Raw genomic sequence first — 25,379 nt, 5'->3', positions numbered from 1 at the left:
AGGGAGTTAGTTGAAGGCCTAACTATTGGTATTGCACATGTACTCAGTGTTGGGATTTGTCTTTGTAATATCTTTGTGAGGAAAAGAAACAAAGGCAAGAAGCCAAGAGCAAGCTTTTTTTCAATGTGTTGCTTTCAAAGGACTGTGTAGTCTCAGACTTCCTTTAATACAGCTTTGCTAAAGGTTAGCAGCCAGCTACGTTTTCTTGACTCACATTTTAAAACTTGAACATCTATGCTTGGTTAACTTTAATCTCTGTTACTGATTTTAATGTCACAGGGTGTTTGAAAGTGCAGATGTGCCTACTCTTTTTTTTTTTTCCTTTCTTTTTTTTTTTTTTTTTTTTTTTTTTTTGAGGTTTCCTACCTCAAACACAGAGATCTATAAAAAAGTTGGCAATTCAGGGCATTCAGGTTAGTAGTGTGGTTAAAAATTCTGTGCCTGCGGTGATAATAGATGTGATTCAGTTTCTGGCTACAATTAAATTTCAGGACCATAGGCAAGCAACACTGAAAGTGTAGAAAGTTAGCTATGTGGAGAGAGATAAAGAAGGGGAATTAGAATAGACAGACCAGTTCCAAAGACTCAGGGCCTCACTCTTAGTGAGAAAGAGGGGATCTATATGTGAGACACATCTTGTCCTGAGCATTTCTGATAAAGAATACTACCCTGTACTGTGTTAGCAAAGGGTGCCAGCTGGTGCTCACCCAACTTCCTCTTTTCATTCAGTGTAGGATCCGAGCCCATGAATCCACCCAATCTTGAAACCTCCTCACAGATATGGCTGGAGGCTTGTCTCTTGCGTCTTCCCATCTGTCACACTGACACAGTAGTAGGCATCATGCAGTCAGCCCCAGCTTTCCCCTGCGGCGTCAGCAGGCACAGGCACTGATTCTCTGTTTGAACTACCACAGTGTCAGAAGTATGTCCAGGAAAACCCATTCTCCAGAGTAAAACAAAATATTTTAAGTAATGTAGTTTTTGTTTTATTTACATTTATTTTTACATTTTAGGGAGGTTTCACACAAATGGAACCCTAAACAAATAGGTGAACACCTTCTCCTGAAATGGTAAGATTTTTTTATTATTATTTTTACTTATTTTTATATTCACTTTACATCCTGATCACAGCCCTTCGCCCTTCTCTCTTCCTAGTCCCACCCTTAAAATCTTTCCTCCCATAGCCTCCTCCCCCTCTCAGAGAAGGGGAGTGAAATGGTAAGTTTTAAAAGTGACATTGTTACCAGGAAGTTTTATTAGCTTTTTTTAGTGTTAGAACTGAAAAAAAAAATCTTATGCCTAATATAGTGAAGGAGGTTAGAGTAGTAGCAATAGGTTTTTGAAGAAAAGTAATACAAGGCTTAGGGATAAGTCTTGAAATACATATGGAATAATAATAATAATAATAATAATAATAATAATAATAATAATAATAAGGTATAAGTCTTGAAATACATATGGAATAATAATAATAATAATAATAATAAGGTATAAGTCTTGAAATACATATGGAATAGTAATAATAATAATAATAACAACAACAACAACAACAATATCAACAACAACCACAACAATCCTGAAATATATATGCTGCTTAAAATAATTCTTAGGCATTTGAAAGATAAGAGTCGTGGCTCAGCTTTTGTTTTGTTTTAGACACTTTTTCTTTTGTTCTTTCTTCAGGGATGGGGTGGGTATGTGTGTGTTCCTGTGTTTGGGTGCACTTGTGTGTATGTGGAGGCCAGAGTGTCCTCAGGAGCCACCAACATTATTTTTTAATTTATTTCCGTCAAATGCTGCCCCCTCCAGCTCCCTCTCCCTCTCTCAGAGACCCTCCCTCATCCCCCTTGTGTTTCCTTGTGTAGTTCTGGCTCTCCTGGAACTCAGTCTGTATACCAGGCTGGCCTTGAACTCCACCTGCCCCTGCCTTCCAAGGGCTGGGATTAGAGGCGTTTACCACTGCCCAGCTCCTGGTTCTGTTTTTAAGATTATAATATAATGGGCTGGTGAGATGGCTCAGTGGGTAAGAGTACCCGACTGCTCTTCTGAAGGTCCAGAGTTCAAATCCCAGCAACCACATGGTGGCTCATAACCATCTGTAACAAGATCTGACTCCCTCTTCTGGAGTGTCTGAAGATGGCTACAGTGTACTTACATATAATAAATGAATAAATCTTTAAAAAAAAATAAAGATTATAATATAATGACATCATTTCCTCCTTTCCTTTTCTCCAACACTTCCCATGTAACCCCCATCTTGCTCTCATTCAAATTCATCACCTTTTATCCTTATTTGTTCCTTGATGTATGTGTGTGTTTCTGAATGTATAAATATAACCTTGTCAGTCCATATAATGTTACTTATACATCTATGTTTATAGATGATCACTTGGTATTGGGCCATCAGTTGGAGTGCTGTCTGGGGTTACTGACAAGACAGAGCAGTCAGCACGCCCCAGGAATCTATCTGTTTCTCTGTACCCAGCACTGATATTACAAATGCATGCACTATGCCTGGATTTATACATGGGTGCTGGGGATCATACTTGGGTCTTCATGCTTGCGTGGCAAGTGCTTTGCCAGCTGTGGTTTCCCCAGTCCTTTAACCTAGGTTAAACAAACAAACAAACAAACAAACAAACTACTGTGGGTTAAACATGAAGAAGCCAAACATCTGAAATCGGAAATACATCAAATTCTGAAGTGTTTGAACTCCAGCAAGACATGTCACATGTCTTGAATTTCTTTAACCTGATCCTATTTAATACAGGATGAGGTGTCAGAATATAGCCACACAGAAAATACTATGCAAAAACACATAGTCTTTGTGAATAAAAGTATAAAGCAGAAATTAATTTTGTATCTAACTTGGGTCCTGTCCCCCAGATATCTGGTTACTTGCATACAGATATCCCCAAATCTGAAACACATCTGATCTTGAGCATCTCTGATAAAAGGGATGCTAAGCCTGTGCCTTACTAATCAGAGACATGAGTGTGTGTGTGTGTGGTGAAGAGTAAGCTCAAAGCGATAGTCATATTACAGTGTGGTGTAAAGGTCCCTAGTGATTTTACGTCAGTAACTATATTTACAGATTAAAAAAGTTTATTCTGTTTATCTGAAGAATTAGACATTTCTATGAATTAGAAATTTCTCTAGCTTGCTGGCTCCCTCTGGGACGGTCGAACATATAAGTACTTACTGATGTTCCATTAACCTTGGAGGTGAGTACTTACCAGGTCCTGGCCCCTAAGGTTGCTGGTCAGGTTAGTCCCACCTGGGAAAGGATTTTAAGTAACTCTACTTTTGTAATGCAACCATACTGATAAAGAAACAGCTTTGGAAAGCTGTACAACGTTATTTTTTCATAGTAAAAAAGGCACTTGGCTTGTGGTTGTAGGCTGTGGCTTAGTTCTGATGGGAAATGTAGAAAATGATATAGGATAGTAACATAAAACAGTCTTTTCTGGATATCACTAAACTCTAAACTGTGATACAGTTGTTATCCAAAAGGCTCAGAAACATATTTCAGGGAGTGCTAGTTATATGCAAATAAATGTCCAAACAGTTAATCATAAATGAACCTACATTCTGCTAAAGGTACAATCTAGAGTTTTGGGTTTTTTTTTTTTTTTTTGGCGTCCTGTCTTGTATTATTGTTACTTTTTAATTTCCGTCTCTGTTCAATAAAGTACTCTGTTTCCGTGTCCTGAGTTAATATCACTAGTTCCAAAATATAGTTGAAAATTTAAAAAGATCACTTTAGGTTTGAATGTAAATTTAAGTATACATTAAAACATCTTAAAATTTCATTTTAATCATCTTATTTTGTTGTACTGATACAGTTTGCTTTAATTTCTGCAGCCTAACATACATGGTGGCCATGCCTTTTTATTCAGCAAGTCTGATCGAAACAGTACAGGTGAGCTGCTCTTTAGTGTAACTTTTTTGTAAGTACTTTTAACATATTTAGTATACCGTGTATGTCTGATTTTAAATGTTCATTTCACAGATACACTTATTTATTACATTCTACCATCAGTCTAACATTTCCACTGCAAATTTGGGTCACATTTATGGTTTAATTATTTTTCTTCCTTCATACTCTTCATTTAGTTGTCTCAGAACCCAAACTGACTTGTTTTGATCTTTCAAGGCCTCAAGATCAAAATGCTTATGGCTTACTATAATAATTGAATTAATAATTGTTTGAGCACAAGGAATAATCATCCTAACAGTAAGTTGTAGTACCTGTAGATAATTTACTACACAGCATGTTTTAAAAGTGTCCCTCTGAGGGAGCCTTCATTGTTGGCTGAACACAATGCAAACTTAAGTAGTTTCCTGTTAGCATTTACATTCTGCTTCCTTGTTTTACTATTTCTAGCCACACGGTGGCACTTCAAGCACATTGAATTACATTTTGTAGCCTTACTATCTTTTATAGTTAAAAGTGCTTATACAGTTGTCTTCTGTTTCCAGCAACCGATCTTCAAGAATACTTTGCCCACCCATGTTAGGGTCTGCTCTATAAATTGCTTGCTTCGACAGCCTTGCCTTTCTGGTTTTTTATTTGTTTTGTTTTCTCTTTATTATTTGTCCCCACTACATCATTAATCTCTGATTTTCCTGTTGTTAGAACTAACTTTGGTTAACTGAAATTAACATCTTACGTCTGAAACATATTTGTCCTTTTATATTTGGATGGTATTTTTGTAGTTCACAGAGTTAGTTTGTCAAGCAGTCTCAGTTTAAAGATAAGAAAAACTATCAGAAAGATAAAAATTTAAGGCAAAACACCTAAGCAACATGCTGTATCAGGAAAGAGGTTTTAGTTGGGACAGATTTGACACAGTCACATTTGTCTACTTAAATTAGAACTGCAACTTTAGACAGTTTCTTAAATATTATCTTTACTCCCCCCAATCCCCCGAGCTCCCAGGGATTAAACAACCAACCAAAGAATACACATGGAGGGACCTATGGCTCCAGCTGCGTATGTAGCAGAGGATGGCCTTATCTGGCATCAGTGGGAGGGGAGGCCCTTGGTCCTGTGAAGGGTTAATGCTCCAGTGTAGGGGAATGCCAGGGCGGTGAGGTAGGAGTAGATGGGTGGGTGAGCACCCTCATGTAAGCATGGGCAAGAGGGGCAGGATAGTGTGTTTCCAGAGGGGAAACTGGGAAAGGGGTAACATTTGAAATGTAAATAAAGAAAATAACCAATAAAAAATTTGAAAAAATCATCGATTTTACCTTATAGAATAGGAATAGTGTTTAGTAACTGAATCTCTGTATTTTGTAAGGATCCAGCTTACAGTAATGGATTTCCTCTGTGTCTGTTTTGACACTGTCCTTGATGTGTCTTCTATGTCTCACTGTTAGTGCCCTGCCCGCCTTGTCATGTCCTTTGTCTGTGGACAGCTTGCTTTCTCAGGCTTTTTTTCTCAGGGAGATCGCCAGAAGACCTATGTTTGAAGCCCTTGAATAGGAACTACTTCCCACTGGTTAATCCTTTATCCAGTATCCTTGAGTCCAGTCTGTGTGTACTTGAAAAGATAGTGTTTCAAAGTTGAGTAATTCGGTCCCTTTCCCAAAATAAGGGTCCATATTGATTCCCCATGATCAATTTCAGACTTCTCAGTATAGAGTTGTATAAGTTTTTATTGTCTTTGCTTTTTCATTTTATCTTCTTTAAATTTATTTTCTTAACTCATCAAATATTTATTAAGAAACAGCCTGTATCAGAGAGGGTTTTCGACTCATGTAATCCAGTAGCAAAAAATACTGATAAAAATCCTCCACTTCTGCAGGACTTAGAAGCTTGTGGGGAGGACAGAAACTAATAAGACATACCTAGAATCTGTAAGGAAGTGATTGTTAAATAGCAGAGCAAGGATGATGTAGTGTGGGGAAAGAGGGGCAGTTGATAGTTTCGAAAGCTCAGATGAAGCCTCATTGAGAAGGTGATATTTGAGTAAAGGTCTAAGCCTGAGAACGACATAAAGAACTTTGTGAGCAGAGGGAAAACAAATCCAAGCTAAGCGGGATCGTATCACCTGGTTTGGCGAGTTGAAAGGATTGGCTTTGACTGAGTGAGTGTTCCTGTCCCTTAGGTCAGAGTAGTAAGAGAGGCCCATTATGATGCACACTATAGTGCATTGTAAGGATTTAGCCTTCACATGAGAGCACTGCTTCTCACCTTCCTAATGTTGTGACGCTTCCTCATTTGTGCTGACCCTGAACCATAACATTATTTCATTGCTACTTCATAACTGTAATTTTGCTACTGTTACAAATTTTCATGTAAATATGTGATATGTGATCCCTCAGCTTAGTAAGGCGGCACCTTTTCCTTTATCTTTCTAGTACCTCTTGCCAGTAGCCTTTTTGCTTTGTGTATTTCAGGCTGGCCCCAAACTTGCCAGATAGCCAAAGATAACCTTGAACTTCTGAACCTCCAGTTTCCAGCTCCTAAGTGCTGAGATTCCAGGGATATGCGGTCACACCTGGGTTTCTGTAGTACTGGAGATCTGAGGACCTTATGCATTCTAGATAAGCATTTTACAGCTGAGCAAATACATCTCCAGCCTCTTGGTTGTTTTTGTCTTTTTTTTTTGTTTTTGTTTTTTTGATGACTCATAAATGTAATCCACCAGTAATTCCCATTAACTCTAATCTTTTTTTTTTTTCTTTTCTTTCGAGACAGGGGTTTCTCTGTGTAGCCCTGGCTGTCCTGGAATTCACTTTGTAGACCAGGCTGGCCTCGAATTCAGAAATTCACCTGCCTCTGCCTCCCGAGTGCTGGGATTAAAGGCGTGCGCCACCACGCCCTGCTCCTGATCTTTTTTTATTAGATATTTTCTTCATTTACATTTCTTATGCTATCCCCAAAGCTCCCTATACCTTCCCCCCACCCTGCTCCCCAACCCACCCACTCACGCTTCCTGGCCCTGGCATTCCCNTGTANTGGGGCATATGATNTTCGCAATACCAAGGGCCTCTCCTCACATTGATAGCCAACTAGGCCATCCTCTGCTACATATGCAACTAGAGACACAGCTCTGGGGGTTACTGGTTAGTTCATATTGTTGTTCCTCCTAAAGGGTTGCAGACCCCATTAGGGGCCCTGTGTTCCATCCAATAGATGACTGTGAGCATCCACTTCTGTATTTGGTAGGCATTGGCATAGCCTCACAAGAGAGAGCTATGTCAGGGTCCTGTCAGCAAAATCTTTCTGGCATATGCAATACATTAACTCTAATCTTAAAAGCATAATTGAATTGGTTGACTTCCATAGCTGCTTCCCAGGCCAGGCCAGCATTGTCTCTTCACTGGAGATTTACAGTAACTTTATAAGTACAGTTCTCAACTTCTGCTCTTGTCATTGTTGGCACAGCAGACAGTATTATTTTAAAGCATAAATTGTATCAATTTGCTGGGCGTGGTGGTGCACGCCTTTAATCCCAGCACTCAGGAGGCAGAGGCAGGCGGATTTCTGAGTTCAAGGCCAGCCTGGTCTACAAAGTGAGTTCCAAGACAGCCAGCGCTATACAGAAAAACCCTGTCTCAAAAAACAAAACAAACAAACAAACAAACAAAAAAATTGTATCAATTTGAGCTTTTGCTTAAAACTAAGCGTTTATTTCCCATGTGAACAGATGCCATGGAAATTCAACTTGGTCAGTCAATGAATTTTATTGGGGTCTATTATAGAAATATAGGTAAGGGGTTACTTACAGAGGAGCAGAAATGACACTTATATCACCAAAGCCTACCTTAGCATGGGTGACAGGTCACAAAGTTGGCAATGTGGAGCACAGTTCATAGCTTTCAGGCAGCACAGTAGGTTGGGGAGTGTCCTTTCCAAGTGACCTGATGTAAAACCTTCCCCAGTTAACTCAGCTGGTTTTGTTTTTGTTTTTGTTTTAAGAATTATTGATTTATTGATTTTATTTTATGTGCTTGTATATACTGTAGCTGTCTTCAGACACACCAGAAGAGGGCACCAGATCCTATTACAGATGGTTGTGAGCCACCATGTGGTTGCTGGAAATTGAACTCAGGNCCTCTGGAAGAGCAGCTAGTGCTCTTAACCACTGAGCCAACTCGCCAGCCCCACTCAGCTGGCTTTTACTTCCTGGCAGCTGGTCTGGTCCCAAAGTGTTCTTTGCAACTTATCTTGTTTGAGAGTCTTCTTTGTATCTGAAATCCACTCCTTGGAAGCTTTTATTGTTTACTCTGGCAGGGAGGGGGCTGGTGAATCTGTTCAATTTCAGGGACACCTGAAGATATTTTGAATTGTTTACTTCTCTGTTTTAGGAACTTCCTGCAGGATGGAATGAGTCTTAGGGTTTTACTGCTGTGACTAGACACCATGACCAATACAACTCTTATAAAAGACAACATTTAATTTAGCCTGGCTTACAGGTTCAGAGGTTCAGTCTATTATCATCAAGGCAGGAACATGGCAGCATCCAGGCAGGAGGAGGTGAGAGTTCTCCATCTTCATCTGAAGGCTCCTAGTAGAATACTGGCTTCCAGGCAGCTAGGATGAGGGTCTTATAGCCTACACCCACAGTGACACACCTACTCTAACAAGGCCACACCTTCTAATAGTGCCACTCCCTGGGTCAAGCATATACAAACTATCACAGAATGTTTCAGTCTCAGAGGAAGCTGCTACAGAACAACTGTATACGTGACATTTTATACTACTTCCATTTTTATAGGAGGCTGAAATAATGCTTAGGAGGAATTAATATAGTAACAGTTGTTACACACCCAGAAAGTTAAGAAGACAGGATTTAAATTGACACTTCAGGGATCTCTATTCTTCCTTATACACTGTTGCTTCTTAGTGTTGTAAGGAGTTCCTTTAAAACAGTTGGGGCAGGCTCTCTACTTCCCCCACTATATCTCATTTCCACACTAGAGGTTGTCCATTTCATTCCTGTCTTTTTTGAGGATGTAATGTAACATACCATTTTTCCTTCCCTTTTCTTCCTCCAAACCTCATATATTCTCTTTGCTCCTTTTCAGAGTCATAGTGTCCTTTATTTGCTGTTACTTTCATCTGTGTAGATGTATATTTTCCTAAATATAATGTGCTCAGGCTGTATGATACTTATATATACATTTTCAGGCCTGGCCATTTGATGTTGGATAACCAACTGGCATGCTTCCCTGGAGAAGACCGTTTTTCCCGGTCTCAGCATCCTTACTTGCCTGCAGCCCTTGTGTAGGATTGAGGCCTCAAGGACTTTTCCCCATCCGCTTTGGCATTTCTGTTGGTGTGTCCTTGCTTGGCTCCTATTGGTAGTCATGGTGGTGATACTTTATGTGTGTGGCTTCTCTATTACTAGGACACACACTTTCACAGCAAAGTTACTGATCTTCGGCTTTTGTAATCCTTCTACCCCCTTCTTCAGAGTTCACCGAGTCTTAGGTATGGGAGTGGTTTGTAAATGTATCCATCCACTGGAACTGGGTTCCTCAATTCTGCAGTTTTTATATGTTATGATTTTCTGTAATGGTCTCCATCTAATGCAAAAGATCGTTTCTTTGTTAAGGATCAAGTGCTACAGTTATTTGTGGGTAAGGACAAATGTTTCCATTGTTTTTAGAGATTATGCTGCTTTAGTAAAGTGGAAGTTGTAGGTTCTACTTCAAGATCCATAACTTGTATGAGTAGTTGCCTAGGTTTCCAGCACCAGGCATGGCTTTCTTCTTGTTAACCAGGTCTTAAGTCTAATTGGAGAGCTGTTGGGTACTACCAGTGTGTATGCCATTACTGAACTCTTATGGTAACCTTGCCATGCTTACTTCTGTGGTTCGTAGGCATCATAGCTGGGTAGGACTGTTGGTTGCGTCCTTCCTTTGGCACCTTGCATGGCAGTTTCTGGCACTATGAAAGCTACTCTTCTGTGAGGAGGCACTTGGGCCAATTCCAGATCAGGCGTCTGGGCCCTGGTTCTGAAGTGCAAGCTGTTCTCAGCTATGGGGACTTACCTTCCACCTTTGGGAGGCAAACAAGGACAATAGCGATCGATAGGCTGTATGCTTTGAAAGTCTCTTAGACAGTCCTGACTAGCAGCACAAAGAGAACTTGTCATGTCTGCTATTGAGATTTCTGCTAGGTGGTCTTTGGCTCTTGGAGGGAGCATTATCAGGAAGAGGAGAAAAGCTTATTTAAACTATACATGAATATTTATACACAGAATTCTGTGTATTACGGATTTTTTTTTTAAAAAAGATAATATAATTGTTATGACTTTCAGACATCCTTATTACTGTATTTTACCCTGTATATACTTCCCCTTCCTGTCCCTAAATAGCCTTACTTTCCTATTTCCCTGGTCAGACCACTTGTATGCTGCTATTCCTCTCTCCCTCCTGTATTTACCTCTCTCCTCACTCCTGTAGAGCCTCTCTTCCCATTTCCCTGATCAGATCACGTATTCTTTGCTTTTCTCTCTATTTCTCCCAACCCCTCGCCCTGGCAATGGTCCTTTTTACTTTCCTGGTTTCTGCAGTTATACTGGATATGTACTCTCATTCAAAGATTTGGAGCTAGGAGCCGCTAATGAGAGAGAACATGTGATCTCCCTTCCCCTTCCCCCTACCCAGTCTGGGTCCCTTTATAAAATCAGATCTTTTTTAGTTTTAACCATTTACCTGCAAAGTTCACAATACCATTTTTCTTTACAGCTGAGTACTATTCCATTGTGTATACGTACCACATTTCATTATCCATCAGTTGTAGGACATTTAGGTTGTTTTGGTTTCCTAGCTATTGTGAATAGAGCAGTAATGACCATGCTGGGCATGCGTCTGTAGAGTAGGGTGTTGAATCCTTTGGGTAGGTACCAAGGAGTGGTACAGCTTGATTATGTGGTAGATTTATTTTTAAACTTTTTGAGAATTCACCACACTGATGTCCATATTGACTATACAAGTTTGCAGTTCCACCAATAGTGAATAAGGGTTCCCTTTTCCACATCTCCCTTTGCTTTAGGTTGGTTTGTTGTGTTAATCTTGCCATTCTGACAAGATTTCCAAGAGGAAATCTTGGTTGTTTAGATCTGCAGTTTTCTAATGGTTAGGTGCAGTGAGCAGTGAGCATTTGAGATTCTTCTTAGCCACCCCACTCCCCTCTTCTTCTTTGGAGAGCTGCTCAGGGTCCAGGCAGAATCTGTTGCCAGCCATACATCTTTTGTCAGGTGTCTAGTTTACAAAGATTCTCTCCTACTCTATGGGCTTCTCTTCTTCACCCAATTGTTTCTTTAACTGTTGAGAACATTTTGTTTTATCAAGTCTATTCTGTGAGTTCTGGAGCAAATGGAGTTCTATTTAGGAAGCCCTTTCCTACAGGGTACTGACTGGAAGAAGTTCTAGAAGTTTCAGCGTTTCAGGTTTCGAATTTAGGTTTCTGATGGATTTGGAATTAGTTTTTGAACAAGAGCTAGATAGATACGTGTCTAATTTAATTCTGCATATGGACATCGACCTCTCCTATCACCATTGTTGAAGATGCTTTCTTTTGTCCAGCTTATGTTTCTGGCATCTTTGTCAAATATCAAGTGGCTGAAGTTATGTGTCCTCATGTTTGGATCTTCAGGTTATCTTTCCAGTGGTCTAGAAGCCTGCTTTTGTGCTAGTACCATTTTGTTTCTATTACTATGGCTCTGTAGTGCATCTTAAGATCTGGAATGGTTATTTCCCTAGCTGTGTTTTCTGCTCAGGGTTGTTTTGGCTATTTGAGCTCTTTATGGTTCCATATGAATTTTAGAATAGTTTTGCTTTGTTTTGTTTTTTGACTGCTTTTAGTTGTCTTAGATGTTCTATTATGTGGTGTTTTCATTTAGTTCTTGGAAACTTTTTATTTCTTTCTTGATTCCATCTTTGACTCATTCATGATTCATTAATGAATTGTTTAATCTCCATGAATGTGTAATTACTACACTTTTATTTGATATCAATTTTTAAGTTGTAGTGCATTAAGGGTAGATTGGATATAAGGAGTGATCTCAGTCTTTTTAAATTTGTAAAGATCTGTTTTATGTGTCAGGATGTGTTCTATTTTAGAAAACCTTCCCTGTGCTGCTCAATAGATTGTGTATTGTTTGGTGTTTGGGTGGAATATTCTTTAGACATCACTTAAGTCTATTTGATATATTGATGTCAATTGATTCTGATGCTTCTCTGTTTTTTATTCAGATGATCTATCTATTGAAGAAAATTGAAGTCACCTACTATTTTTTGTTTGTTTGTTTTGTTTTTTGTTTTTTGCTTTTTTTTTTTTTTTGAGACAGGGTTTCTCTGTATGGCCCTGGATGTCCTGGAACTCACTTTGTAGACCAGGCTGGCCTCGAACTCAGAAATCTGCCTGCCTCTGCCTCCTGAGTGCTGGGATTAAAGGCGTGCAGCACCATGCCCGGCTCGAAATCACCTACTATTAATGGAGTGATGCTAATTTGTTTTTAAATACAGTTGTATATATTTTTATCCAATTGGATTCTCCAGAGTTTGGTGCATGTATGTTTAGGATAATAATGCACTCCTTATTAACTGTTTCCTTGATTAGAATGTAGTAGCCCTCTTTATCTCTTCTGTTTAATTAAATCTATCTTGTTAGATATTAGAATAATGACACTCAACTTGTTTACTGGTCACATTTGATTGGAGTATTTTTGTCTATCCTTTATCCTAAGGTAGTGCTTTTTTTAAAGCTAAGGTGTGTTTCTTGTACAAGAGATAGATGGATTTTGCTTCTTGCTCTATTCAGTCAGCCTGTCTTTTGTTTGGAGAATTCAGGCCATGATATTTAAACTTAGTACTAACATGGGTATGTTGTAGTCCCTGCATTGTTGATTTTTGTTGTTGTTGTTTGTGTTCACAGTATTATGTATTTTAATAATTATGACTTTGTATTTCTTTGTATTTCTTTACACACTCGCCCTTCTATGCTGGTTTTTCTATTCATCTTGGAATATAGCGTCTTAGTTACTGTTTTATTGCTGTGAGGAAACAATATGACCAAGGCAACTTATAGAAGAAAGCCTTTAATTGGGGACTTTATTACATTCTGAGAGGACTAGTCCATGATCGATATGTCAGGAAGCAAACAGGCCTGGAACTGGACTAGTAGCTGAGAGCTTTACACCTTTTGATTTGTAGGCAGCAGGCAGAGGGAGAAAAAGAGAATGAGCCTGGCATTTTTATATCTTAAAGCCCACCCTCAGAGACACAGCTCCTCCAACAAGGCCACACATCCTAATCTTTCTCCAGAAGTTTCACCAACTGGGGGCAAAACATTCAAACATATGTGCCTAAGGGGGTCATTCAAATCATCACATATTGATTTCTGTATTTTCTTTAGGTTTGGTTTATTGGATATCAATTTTTCAGATGTTCAGTTTATATCATAGGAAGTTTTCTTCAGTTATGACAGTTTTGCTGGGTATATTAGTATAGGTTGTCCATTATAATCTTTTAAGACTGGGAATATGGAATGGATTGCTCCTGAGTCTTCTGGCTTTCAAAGTTCCCACTGAGTTGTTATTCTGATATAATTTTCTTTATATGAAACTTGCATTCTTTTCATGCAGCTTTCAGTACACTTTCTTTGTTATACATTCTCTTAACTAATTTTCTTTTCTTCTGTATATTTGGTATTCTGTATGCTTCTTGTATCTGTATGTGGGTGTCTTTCTTTAGTTTGGGGGAAGTTTTCTTCTGTGATTTTGTTGAAGATCAGATCTATGTCTGTGACTTGGGATCTCTCTTTCATCTTTGCCTATAACTTGTAGGTTCATGGTGTTCCACATTTCTGCTATGTTCCTTCTCTGTGTTTTTTTTTTTTTTTTTAATATTTTGGTTATTTGATCTAGATCCTGTGCTTTTATCTTCGAGTCCTGATAGTCTCTGTTCTATTTGATTTATTTTTTTACTACTAAGAGTCTCCTAACTACTGTTTGAGCCTTCTTCAGCCTATCTCCTTATTGAATTCTGTTCTCAAGTCCTGGATTGTCTTAATCATTTCTGTCAGCTTTATGTTTGTGGTTCTTGGGCATCACTAAGGTGTTTATTCTCTTTAAGCTCTTTAAGTTTCTTTGTGTCTTCTTTAAATTCTGAAGTCTTTGATGAATTTTATGTTTATTCTTTTAAATTCTGAATCCTTGGGTTTGCTTAGGTAATTTTCCTTGGCAAGGATTAATATATGACTGGTAGGTTTTAGAAGATACTGGCTTAACCTTTCTTTTTTTTTTTTTTTTTTTTTTTAAGATTTTTTTATTTATTATATGTAAGTACACTCCAGAAGAGGGCGCCAGATCTTGTTACGGATGGTTGTGAGCCACCATGTGGTTGCTGGGATTTGAACTCAGGACCTTTGGAAGAGCTGTCGGGTGCTCTTACCTGCTGAGCCATCTCACCAGCCCGGCTTAACCTTTCATATTTGGGAATTTTTGCGATGGGATCTGGTCATATAGACTTCTTTTCTTTGGTTAGTTCTAAGACTGATATGGACTGAGTAGGTTGAGGTAAAAGCAGGGATGTCAGTGCAGGTTTGTCCTAGAGGTTGGAAATGGCTTTGGTGTAAAAAAATCAGGGATTCCTGTCGAAGGGACTGGGATGGTAGACAAGATGTGCTTCCTGGTCTAAGCCTGAACTTGTGGAGCTTGATCCACATGGGTGGAAAGGTTGCTTATGGCATGGAAGGGGGAATAGGTAAAAAGAGTTGTATAGTTGGATGAGGAGTCAAAGGGTGGTTGATGGTAGACTATGTCCTGCTCATTGTTCTTTATGGTATTTCTTTTGAAAAAGAATATAATGCCAATCTAATCTCACAGCTGAAGTTGGCAAATCATGGATGTTTTTCTTCTTTTGTGAATACATTTATCTCACAGGGACCTAATAATAGTATTTTCTACAGCAATTTTTAAAAATGATTAAGTTGATGGGTCTGGAGAGCACTCAGCGTTGATGAGTACTAACGACTCCTCTAGAGGACCAGGCTTCAGCTCCAGGAACTCTCATGACCTCTTTTGGATCCTGCAGGCAGGGCACACACATGGTGCAAAGACATACATGGAGCAAAACAACCATACACATGAAACAAATAAATCTTTTTTAAAAAATATAATTGTACCTTTTTCATCACTTTTGTTTCAGAGTGAGATAATCCGAGATAACACTGGCATTCTGGAGTGTGTTAAAGAAGGAATTGGACGAGTGATAGGCTTGGGAGTGCCTCACAGCAAACGCCTTCTTCCACTGTTTTCATTGATCTTCCCAACTGTCCTGCACGGAGTTCTTCATTATATCATCAGCTCCATCATCCAGAAGATTGTCCTTCTAATTCTAAAGAGAAAGACCTATAACAGCCACCTAGCTGAGAGCACTAGCCCCATGCAGAATATGTTGGATGCCTATTTCCCAGAACTTATTGCTAACTTTGCCGCCAGCCTTTGCTCTGACGTTATACTTTACCCACTGGAAACAGTTCTGCATCGTCTTCATATTCAAGGAACACGCACAATTATTGACAACACAGACCTTGGCTATGAAGTACTTCCAATTAATACGCAGTATGAGGGAATGAGAGACTGCATAAATACCATCAAGCAGGAGGAAGGAGTGTTTGGTTTCTATAAAGGGTTTGGTGCTGTTATAATACAGTATACACTGCATGCAACCATCTTACAGATTACCAAAATTATTTACTCCACACTTCTTCAGAATAGCATTTGAGATTTAAGTTCTATGATTGGCTGATCCAAAAAATGTTGTCTGGATAATTTGCTATGACATTTCAAGTAATAAAAGTAAAAATACTGCATGGAAAGAAATAGGCTGGGAATTACCACTGGTGGAAAACCTCATGCTAATTATTCTGACTTCTTATTTTTCTTAAGGCATAGATATATATAGATAGATAGATATAATACTGGATCAAACCTTTCCAAAATTGAAAACTCAATAAAGCTAATACTTTAAATTTAAAATGTAAAGTTACATTTTAGTATAACACTCATGCTGAAGTAAAATTGATCCTGGGCAGAAACAAAAAAATGTATCAAGTATAAAATGAAATTGCAATGACTTGAATCTATTTTACTGACCTTACTATTTGTTCTATGTTTGTTTAACTTGGGTTCAGGTCAGTGTTCTTAAAGCAGTGGATAGTATTAGGATTTTACCTTTAAGCAAATAGATTATGCCATCATTGAAAAAAACTGATGATTAGGTTTGGCACTGTGTAAGCAGTGGTTGAAGGGTTTTAAATTGTATTTAGCCATTTTAATTGCTGTATATATTTATTACATGGAGCCATTTGTGTGCGTGTGTACATGTAACTTGGAGTTTCCTTCTTCCCTGCGAGTTTCCTTAGACCAGCTTACTGCATCAAAGGAAGGTAGACCCTTTCTGCTGGAACATCAAGTATAAGACGTCAAAACGCCAGAAAATAGCTTTTTTGTCTGCATCCTGTCCAGCATTGCAGTGTCAGAAACTTGAAATTTGTCATATGCTTGTGACGTTTGGATCATCAGATGATTTTCAGAGCTACTTTTAAAGATCCCTAACAATCATGGCAGCCATGACCATTTCCACACTTACCTTAAGGAGCCCCACCTGTCTTTCATTCTCAAAGAACTTACCTAAGAGGGAACAAAATGAAAGTTCTGGGGATTTGTGCCTCTTGCTCACCATAAATAATCACTGCAATCACCTCAATCTTTCTTTTTTCTTTCCTTTTTTGTATGTTTGTGTGTGTGTGTGTGTGTGTGTGTGTGTGTGTGTGTGTGTGTGTAAAGTTTTATTCTCCAAATAAGCTACCCTGAAGATAAAAATGAGACATTCTTGGTACTCTTTATTTAAGCTTGTTTGGATAAGTACTGAATTAAAATTCAAACCTCATAGGAAATTTGCCCTGATGTGTTACGAAGGAGGAGGAGGAGGAGACACTATATTTCAACAAGTGAAACTTCTTAATCAGTTTAATGAAATAAAGTTGATGTATTCCCATGGTGGATTAGACTTTGTAATAAAGTGATGTATAGTTCACTGATGACTCATGCAGCATTTAGCATTTCGTTTCTTCATGGGTATGCTCAAGTTTACAAACACTTAAGTGCGGTGCCTGCAGGTATTGACCAACCTAGAATGCATGCATACTAACACTGATGTTACATGTTAAATGTTGCAGAGGGTGTTTGTACCGTGATTGATCAGAGTGGAAGCTTAACATGGTCATGGAAAAGCATGAAGTAATGTGTCAGTAGCAGCTGTCCCTACCAGTCTGTGTCTTTGAAGTAATGCTGTCAACTCTTCAATTCTTCAAAAGGGAAAATAAATGCTGTTTGATCACATTTTGCATTTTATGGTTAATCTCTTAACAAGTTTTTCTATGTGTAAAAATGGGGTTAACATTTTTTACTGACTTTTAGCTGCTAAATTTTTAGATGTTTATAGTCACCTTCCTCAGAATTTCATTTTATAAGTCAAGGTAGTTTCAGAGAAGAAACCAGAAAATTTTGGTTTCAGAAAATATTTAGAACACGCTAAATGGAATCAAATATTTACTGGGTAAATTTTGTGGAATTTTCCATGTGCCTGAAGATTAGATATTTAAGGATTATTTATTGACAGATACCATGAATTTAGTAATATAAATTTATTGCATCTGAAGTCAAAATGCTGCAGCCAAACTAAATACGTGATTATTATTTCCTGTTTCCTTGAAGAAGCCTCTGCAAATTACCTTAAAAACTAAAGATGGAGAGAATCTTTTTTTTTTTTTTTTAACTGCTTTTTTTTTGAATTTGTTAAAATGTAACCTTTGAAAGTCAAACACATTTTACTTTCTTTTCTTTTTTGGTTTTTCGAGACAGGGTTTTGCTGTGTAGCCCTGGCTGTCCTGGAACTCACTCTGTAGACCAGGCTGGCCTCAAACTCAGAAATCCGCCTGCCTCTGCCTCCCGAGAGCTGGGATTAAAGGCATGTGCCACCACTGCCCGACCAGACACATTTTAGTTGACCAGTGTTTCTTAGTGAATTAATACCTTTTATACTCCGTATGACAAATAGCCCCATGGATGTGATTCTATTAAGTAGAATGCAACAAAGCAATCACTCACTCATTGTGCAGAAATGCTCCAGTGCTTTTATCTGAGAATCCTAGAATCTGTTTGGGAAGTAGAAGATGCTGCCTTGACAGTTGTACTGTTGTTGGCCGAGGTCATGGAGGATGTGTGCTGTCTATGTGGGTATGGATGCTGTAGAACAGAAAAGATATTTCCCAGCTCCTGCAAAAACTATCTAGGTTAAGTGACTTAGAAAACTTATTTAAGGGTTCACTTATTTATATCACACTGAAGTTAGAGTACTACTTACTGCTGGCATTTCTGTGTTCTCTTCATGTATTTGACACAATACATGTACTGGTTGGTTTTGTGTGTCAACTTGACACAGGCTGGAGTTATCAGTTGGGGAATGCCTCCACGAGATCCAGCTGTAAGGCATTTTCTCAATTAGTGATTAAGAGGGGAGGTCCCCTTGTGGGTGGTGCCATCTCTGGGCTGGTAGTCTTGGTTCTATAAGAGAGCAGGCTGAGCAAGCCAGGGGGGGAAAGCCAGTAAAGAACATCCCTCCATAGCTTCTGCATCAGCTCCTGCTTTCTGACTTGCTTGAGTTCCAGTCCTGCATCCTTTGGTGATCAACAGCAGTATGGAAATGTAAGCTGAATAAACCCTTTCCTTCCCAACTTGCTTCTTGGTCATGATGTTTGTGCAGGAATAGATACCCTGACTAAGACAATACATATCACCTCACTGCCCCTGAATAAGTACCATCTTATTTTTGAGTCATTTTCATTAATATAGTACTAGTTTGTATAGCAGAGTAACAACAATCTGTGGTTTGACTCTTGCATCTTGTTATTTTATTTATTTTTTAAATTTAGTAAAGGTTTATTTTCTTTATTTTTTTAAATTTTGTCACAGTACCATTTTAAATGTTTTAGGTAATAAGTTGTAATATAAAAGATTTGATAAAATGTTGAATTCAAGCCAATATATATGTTTCCCTTATTGATACTAGAGGACTACTCATGGTAGGGATAAAAGGTAATTTTTTTCCTAGATAGAAATGAAGATCAAGAGAATTCTATATGTAAAATTGAACATTTGCCACCACCTATTTAAAAAAAATTCCCTTGCATCATAAAACTAGGCTAATTGGTGTGGTGTATAAAGTAGTATATTTTCTAAAGTAGATTTCTGCATTGTGTCTTGTTTAAAAAGTCTTAACGTGTATTACCATCACAACAGCACTATGGCATTTGCAGAGTAGTCCTGTATTGGTGCTATTGGAGGAAAACTTATAGAATGCCTGTAGCTTGCCTTATGTAGAGCAGCTGTGGGCCTGACAGTATCAAAACAGCCAGCTCCGCAGGAGCTCCACGGTGAAGATCAGAGTGAAGCTTAGTTAGCAGAAGGTGGGAGAAGAGATTAGAGCACTCACAGTGATTAAGGAAACAAAACCAAAAATTGATGTAAACAACAATAAAATCAAGCCCATAGTTAAAATTTAGTAAAAAAGTCCCAAATTACTGAGTCAGAAATGAATAATGGGGCCATTGCTAAATGTAGCATGCCAAACAGCATGAGTTGTATGACCATGCTATGAAAAAACCATGTGCCAGTTTGGACAACCTACACGAAATGGACAAATCCTGTAAGCAAACTGCAACAGCAGGCACAAGAAGAACTAGAAAGTCTGAGCAGGCTAGGCCAAGTGTGAACCAGTTAAAAACTCAAAAACAAAGTCTAGGACTAGCTTTATTGGTGAAGTCTATCAAACAACTAAAGAATTTGTACCAATGCTCCATTCACCAAAAACTTGAAGAGGTGGAAACACTTTCCAACAACCTATGAAGCCAGAATTAAACCAATACAGGATTAAGTTCTAGAGCTACAAAGTAACATCTTTTATGAGTTTACATGAAAAATTTACCCTCTCCCCCGAAAACCTATCAAACTAGGGGCTGCAGGTCAGAACACTTTCAGGGTATCCATATTCAGTTCCCAGCATCCACATGGCAGCTTACAACAGTAACAATTCCTTATAACTACAGTCCCAAGGAATCCAACACCCCCTTCTCTAATTATAATTACTTCCCTTTCCTTCCAGTCCTCATGTTCATTCCCTCCAATCTCAGATTGCCTTTATTTTTTTTATTATTACACACACACACCCCACTCAGTCTTTTTGTCTTTGTGAATGTGGTTTCAGAGCTGACCACTGTGTGCTGGATAATGAATCAAGGAACTCATTTCTGGGAGTGACAAATTTTCTTTCAACAGCATTAGTTGCCTGTAGTCTTTTGTCTCAGGTGGGACCCCATGAGATTTTCTCTCTCATTTACATGTTTATTGGTATTATTCTTTGGATCTTGCTTATGTAACCATTTCTAAGAGAGTCAGTCACACAGCAGACTGCCTGGTATTCTGTTTCTTTTTTCTTTTTTAAAAAAATATCTTTTTTTAAAAAAGATTTATTTATTTATTATATGTAAGTAGATCTTGTTACGGATGGTTGGTTATGAGCCACCATGTGGTTGCTGGGATTTGAACTCCGGACCTTCGGAAGAGCAGTCGGGTGCTCTTACCCACTGAGCCATCTCACTAGCCCTGGTACTCTGTTTCTTAAAATCTTCCTCTTTCCTCGTGCATGATGTTTCCTGAGCCACAAATGCAAGAGCTGTGCTTCTATCTAAGGGGGCTGAGCTCTGCCAAAATTGATGCTTGCATTGTGTCCAGTTGTAGATTTCTGTAATGGTCCCCACTTGCCGTAAAGAGGCTCATTTGAAGGAGGGTGAGCTACATTTATTAGTGGGAATATGTATAAAATTTAGAATGTAGGTAAGGAATTTTGCTGGTCTAGGGAAGTGATGGTATAGGCTCTTTTCTGAAATCCATGACCTCACCACCCCAGGGAGTTGGGTAGGTTTTTAGTACCAGGCAGGACTTCCTTCCTGCTGAGTGGTCTTTAAGTCCATTTAGACAGCTGTTGGTTACTAACCCCCGTGTGAACTGCTACTGCGTCTTTACCAGTATCTTACCGTATTTGTCATTGTGGTTTATAGGTGTCACAGCGGGGTAGGAATATTGTTTCTCTCCTCTGGTAGCTTGCATAGTGTTTTCTTGAACAATGGAAGTGAGATGGCAGGAAAAACCTTTTAGGTTAGATGCAGCTTAAATCATCTGAGTCCTGTGTCCCAAGTATGTGTTGTATACAGCAACTGGGGCTTATCTTCAACCTCTGAGAGGGTTCCAAGTGTAACATTATTAGCCTGCGTTACTTTGAGCATCATTTGGATTGCCCTCACCAAGGAGGTACAGGGGCATTTAGTTTATGGTTCTTGTGGGAGAGTGTTGTCAGCTGAACTGGCATAAATTTGTTTAATATATAGATATAAATACATGCAATTATATATATGTTCAGTGAGATATGTAATTGTTTTCAGCAATTGGACCTTTTCATCAGTTTGTGAGGAACAACCAATAGGATTGTCAATGGCCTGAGATGTTTGGGGGTTTTTAGAGGAAACCTTTGGCTAACAATGCAGTTAGATATAACTCATTCGTGCACGGCTCAGTTAGATGTAACCCATGACACTAGAGGTTTCATTTGGTGGCAAAAGATATCCAGTTGGGACTTTGTCCCTCAGCCATTTGGGGAGACAAAAATATATACATTTATATATTTTTTATATATATCTTATTTATCATGGTTTATTGTTTTGAGACAAAGTTTCTCTGTGTAGCTCTCTGGTTGTTTCGGAACTCACTCTGTAGACCAAGGTGGTCTCAAACTCAGAGATTTGCTTGTTTCTGCCTCTTGAGTGCTAGGTTTAAAGGTATGTACCACCACTACCTGACTATGTGTGTGTGTGTGTGTGTGTGTGTTTGTATCTTCTTAAGTATATATAAGAAGCTTCAACAGTAGTAGGTTTCCATATGAGCCCTCAAATGGCCCTTGGTGCTGTGTTCCCTCCTTTCCCTATTCTCTTGCTCTCTCCATTTAATCCTCCAATTCCACTCTCCCTGTCATAGTCAGGGTTTCTATTCCTGCACAAACATCATGACCAAGAAGCAAGGAGGAAAGGATTTATTCAGCTTATACTTTCCATGTTGCTGTTCATCACCAAAGGAAGTCAGGACTGGAACTCAAGCAGATCAGGAAGCAGGAGCTGATGCAGAGGCCATGGAAGGAAGTTACTTAATGGCTTGGTTCCCCTGGCTTGCTCAGTTTGCTTTCTTATAGAGCCCAAGGCTACTAGCCCAGGAATGGAACCACCCACAATGGGCCCTCCCACCTTGATCACTAATTGAGAATATGCTTTACAGCTGGATCTCATGGAGGTATTTCCTCAACTGAAGTTCCTTTCTCTGTGATAACTCCAACTTGTGTCAAGTTGACACACAAAGCCAGCCAGTATACTCCCTAACTAACTAAATAACTATATGTATATGTATATGTATATATATATATATATATATATATATATATATATATATATATATATATATATATATATATATATATATATATATATATATACATATATATATGATCCATTCCTCACCTTTTTATTTTATCCATACCCAGTCCTTTTTATTACTAATTATTATTGCATGGATATATGTATTTACTGGGTAGGTTTATGACAACTCAATAAGGCCATCAGAGAGGTAAGAACCTCTACTGAGAAAATGCCTCCATAAGATTGAGTTGTATGCAATCCTGTAGGCTCTACAGTGTAGGGCATTTTCTTAATTAGTGATTGTTGTGGGAGAGCCCAGTTCATTGTGGGTGGTGCCATCCCTAGGTTGTTGTCCTGGGTGCTATAAGAAAGCAGGCTGAGCAAGCCATGTGAGCAAGCCAGTAAGCAGCATCCCTCCATGGCCTTTCCCCCATCAGCTCCTGTCTCCAGGTCCCATGCCCTGCTCAAGTTCCTGTCCTGACTTTGATGATGAGCTATGATGTGAAAGTATAAACCAAATAAACCATTTCCTTCCCAATTTGCTTTTGCTCATGGTGTTTCATCACAGCAATAGGTACCTATTGAGCCAGATTAGATTATATTAAATGCAGGTTTATTGGGAAGCTGGTCTCTGGCAAGGTCACTAGCCCCAAGGACTAAGGCTAGGGAAGTCACCAAGGGGAAAGAGTTGGGGAGGGGGAAGAAAAAGAGAAAGGGCATGCACACAGAGAGAAGGAGGAGGAGGAGGAGAGAGTAAGAGTGAGCAAATGTCTGGATTATATAGGGAAGTATGGGACATTGGGCTATGCGCAGACAGTCTGGTCTCCAGTAGAGCTGAGGTCTGAACTCCGGAATGGTGATAATTCGCCTACATGACACAGTAGGCATTCCCTCATGCTCCTCGAACTCTAGCTCCTGCCCAAGTTACCCCCCCCCCCAGCCCCCACAAGAGAAGCATGGCTAGAAGTCACCTAGGCAATGTCCCAAGCTTCTGACCTTCAGGCTAAACTCCTCCCCAGTTACCTAGCAACAGAAAAGATAGCAGCTCACTTTCAAAGGGGTTGTTGGGCCCCTCCTTGCTCTCTCTCACTTCTTTGTTCTCTTGCTCTTACTCTCCTCTCCTCTCCTCTTCTCTCCTCTCCCTCTCTCTCTCTTACTCTCTCTCTCTTTTCTACCTTCTCTCTTTCCCCCTGCCTTTCTATAATAAAGCTCTAAAACCATAGACAGACAGTCTCTGCTCAGTCAAGGCTGCGCTCACTCTTGCATGCGTGGGAACCTCTCTTCCCTCAGCCCTCTCTCCCATAACCCTGGGCTACAGGGTGTACCCCAGGGCCCCTTTTGGTTTGGGGGGCTGCCCCTTGTCCACCCCCTGTCGAGTGGGTCAGAGGCTTGGATGCCCACCCGGGGCTGAGTGGAAAGCGTCTGGCAGCCCTCCCATTTCTGTCTGTCCAGAGCATAGGTGGGACTCTGGTGGGACTTGGGCTATCCTCCCCCCTTCTTCCCCTGCCCCCCTTTTAGTTCCCACAGTGAAGAGCCTCTGGGGGTAGGGCAGCTCAGACCCTGAGCTGAAAAGTTCAGGGTTGGGGGCCAAGGAGAGTATGCCAGGCAGTGACTGAGAGAACGGGGAGACAAGGTCTGCTTTGTTATGCAAACTATGCACTTCAGTAATGTTAGATGTTGAATACTGGAAAAGAATAAGAAGACTTGTAAAACAAAAACAGGAGCAAGGGGAGCTAGCTCCTGTGACATTCTGTTGTATTTGAGAACTGTTGCTGTTGCTTTGGAGACAAAGCTAAGTTGAGCTCGAAGGCCAGCGAACTGCTAGGGAAATTAAAATTCTTCGTCAGCACTCAGCACCCACGAATGAAGCCTTTTAGTTCAGATGAAAATAACTAAGATATAAAAGAACATTGTTCTTAAAGCCCAGAAAATGACTAAAACCAAGATCATTTAAAAGAAAGAGTTCAAGCAGACTTCCCAGGAGTGCGTAGAGACTCCAGCTCCCTTCCAACAGCTTTGTAAATACTCCTCGTTGAGCGCAGTTAAACCCTGTGTGGGAGTCCTCCTTGTTCTAGGCTCTATCTTCAGTTGGTCAGTTCTGCCACCTCTCCTGCAGCAGCGAGCAGGTCTCCACTACCAACTTTTCTGAGGTTTCCTGGCCAGACCATCCATAAAAATAAATAAATAAATAAATAAATAAAAAAAAAATGAGGCTTTCTTCTTAAAAATATTTTAGCTTTGCAACATCTTTGGATACAAAGAATGGGGATGTTGCTTACTGATGTACAAATTTAAAAGCATTAAAAGTTTAATTACCTCAGTCTCTTAAATTAAAACAAAACAACAGCACCCCTCCCCCCTCCTGTAGAGGTTCACTTACCCGCCAACTTTCGGCTGGTTAATAAAACAAAGAATCAAACAATAAATAAAAGAGCCTCCCAACAGGCTCACAGATTCTGTCACAAGGGCGTAAAGCAAGTAAATAAAAATAAATAAGTTCCTGATTTTACAGCACACTTGAGGGCTTCTTCCATTAACAGACAAAAACTTATAGACCTTTATGGACTTTTAAAATCTTCTATAACAAGCTATAAAAATAAGTGTTGTGTTTTTTAAAAGCCAAGTATATGTTTTATAGAGCATGGTATGGTGAGGCGGGAGAGGCTCCTCAGCAGGCCCAGGCTGAGACATCCCTTCTTCCCCCAGGCACCAGCCATAGGACAGGTATAGTATAGAATAGGGCGTGGGAAGGGGAAGTTAAGAAGGGAGTAGAGATATAAGGACAGAGAGAGAGAGAGAGAGAGAGAGAGAGAGAGAGAGAGAGAGAGAGAAG

At 39.4% G+C, this 25,379-nt stretch overlaps 1 protein-coding gene across 1 annotated transcript in view; it reads left to right on the top strand.

The window, feature by feature from the left end:
- The window catches only part of Slc25a46 (solute carrier family 25 member 46), a 29,728-nt gene extending 12,354 nt beyond the window's left edge, over positions 1 to 17,374 (top strand). The window contains exons 6-8 of the mRNA XM_021214515.1: positions 1,014 to 1,070; positions 3,865 to 3,922; positions 15,172 to 17,374. Of these exons, the coding sequence (XP_021070174.1) occupies positions 1,014 to 1,070; positions 3,865 to 3,922; positions 15,172 to 15,750 (694 nt within the window). The 3' untranslated portion in view covers positions 15,751 to 17,374. The remainder of the gene's footprint in view (positions 1 to 1,013; positions 1,071 to 3,864; positions 3,923 to 15,171) is intronic.
- Positions 17,375 to 25,379: the final 8,005 nt, after the last annotated feature.

Source organism: Mus pahari, chromosome 15 (genome assembly GCF_900095145.1).
Source record: "Mus pahari chromosome 15, PAHARI_EIJ_v1.1, whole genome shotgun sequence".
Classification (NCBI taxonomy): Eukaryota; Metazoa; Chordata; class Mammalia; order Rodentia; family Muridae; genus Mus; species Mus pahari.
The sequence above is the reverse complement of the archived record's forward strand: the minus strand, read 5'-3'. Positions and strand labels throughout refer to the sequence as shown.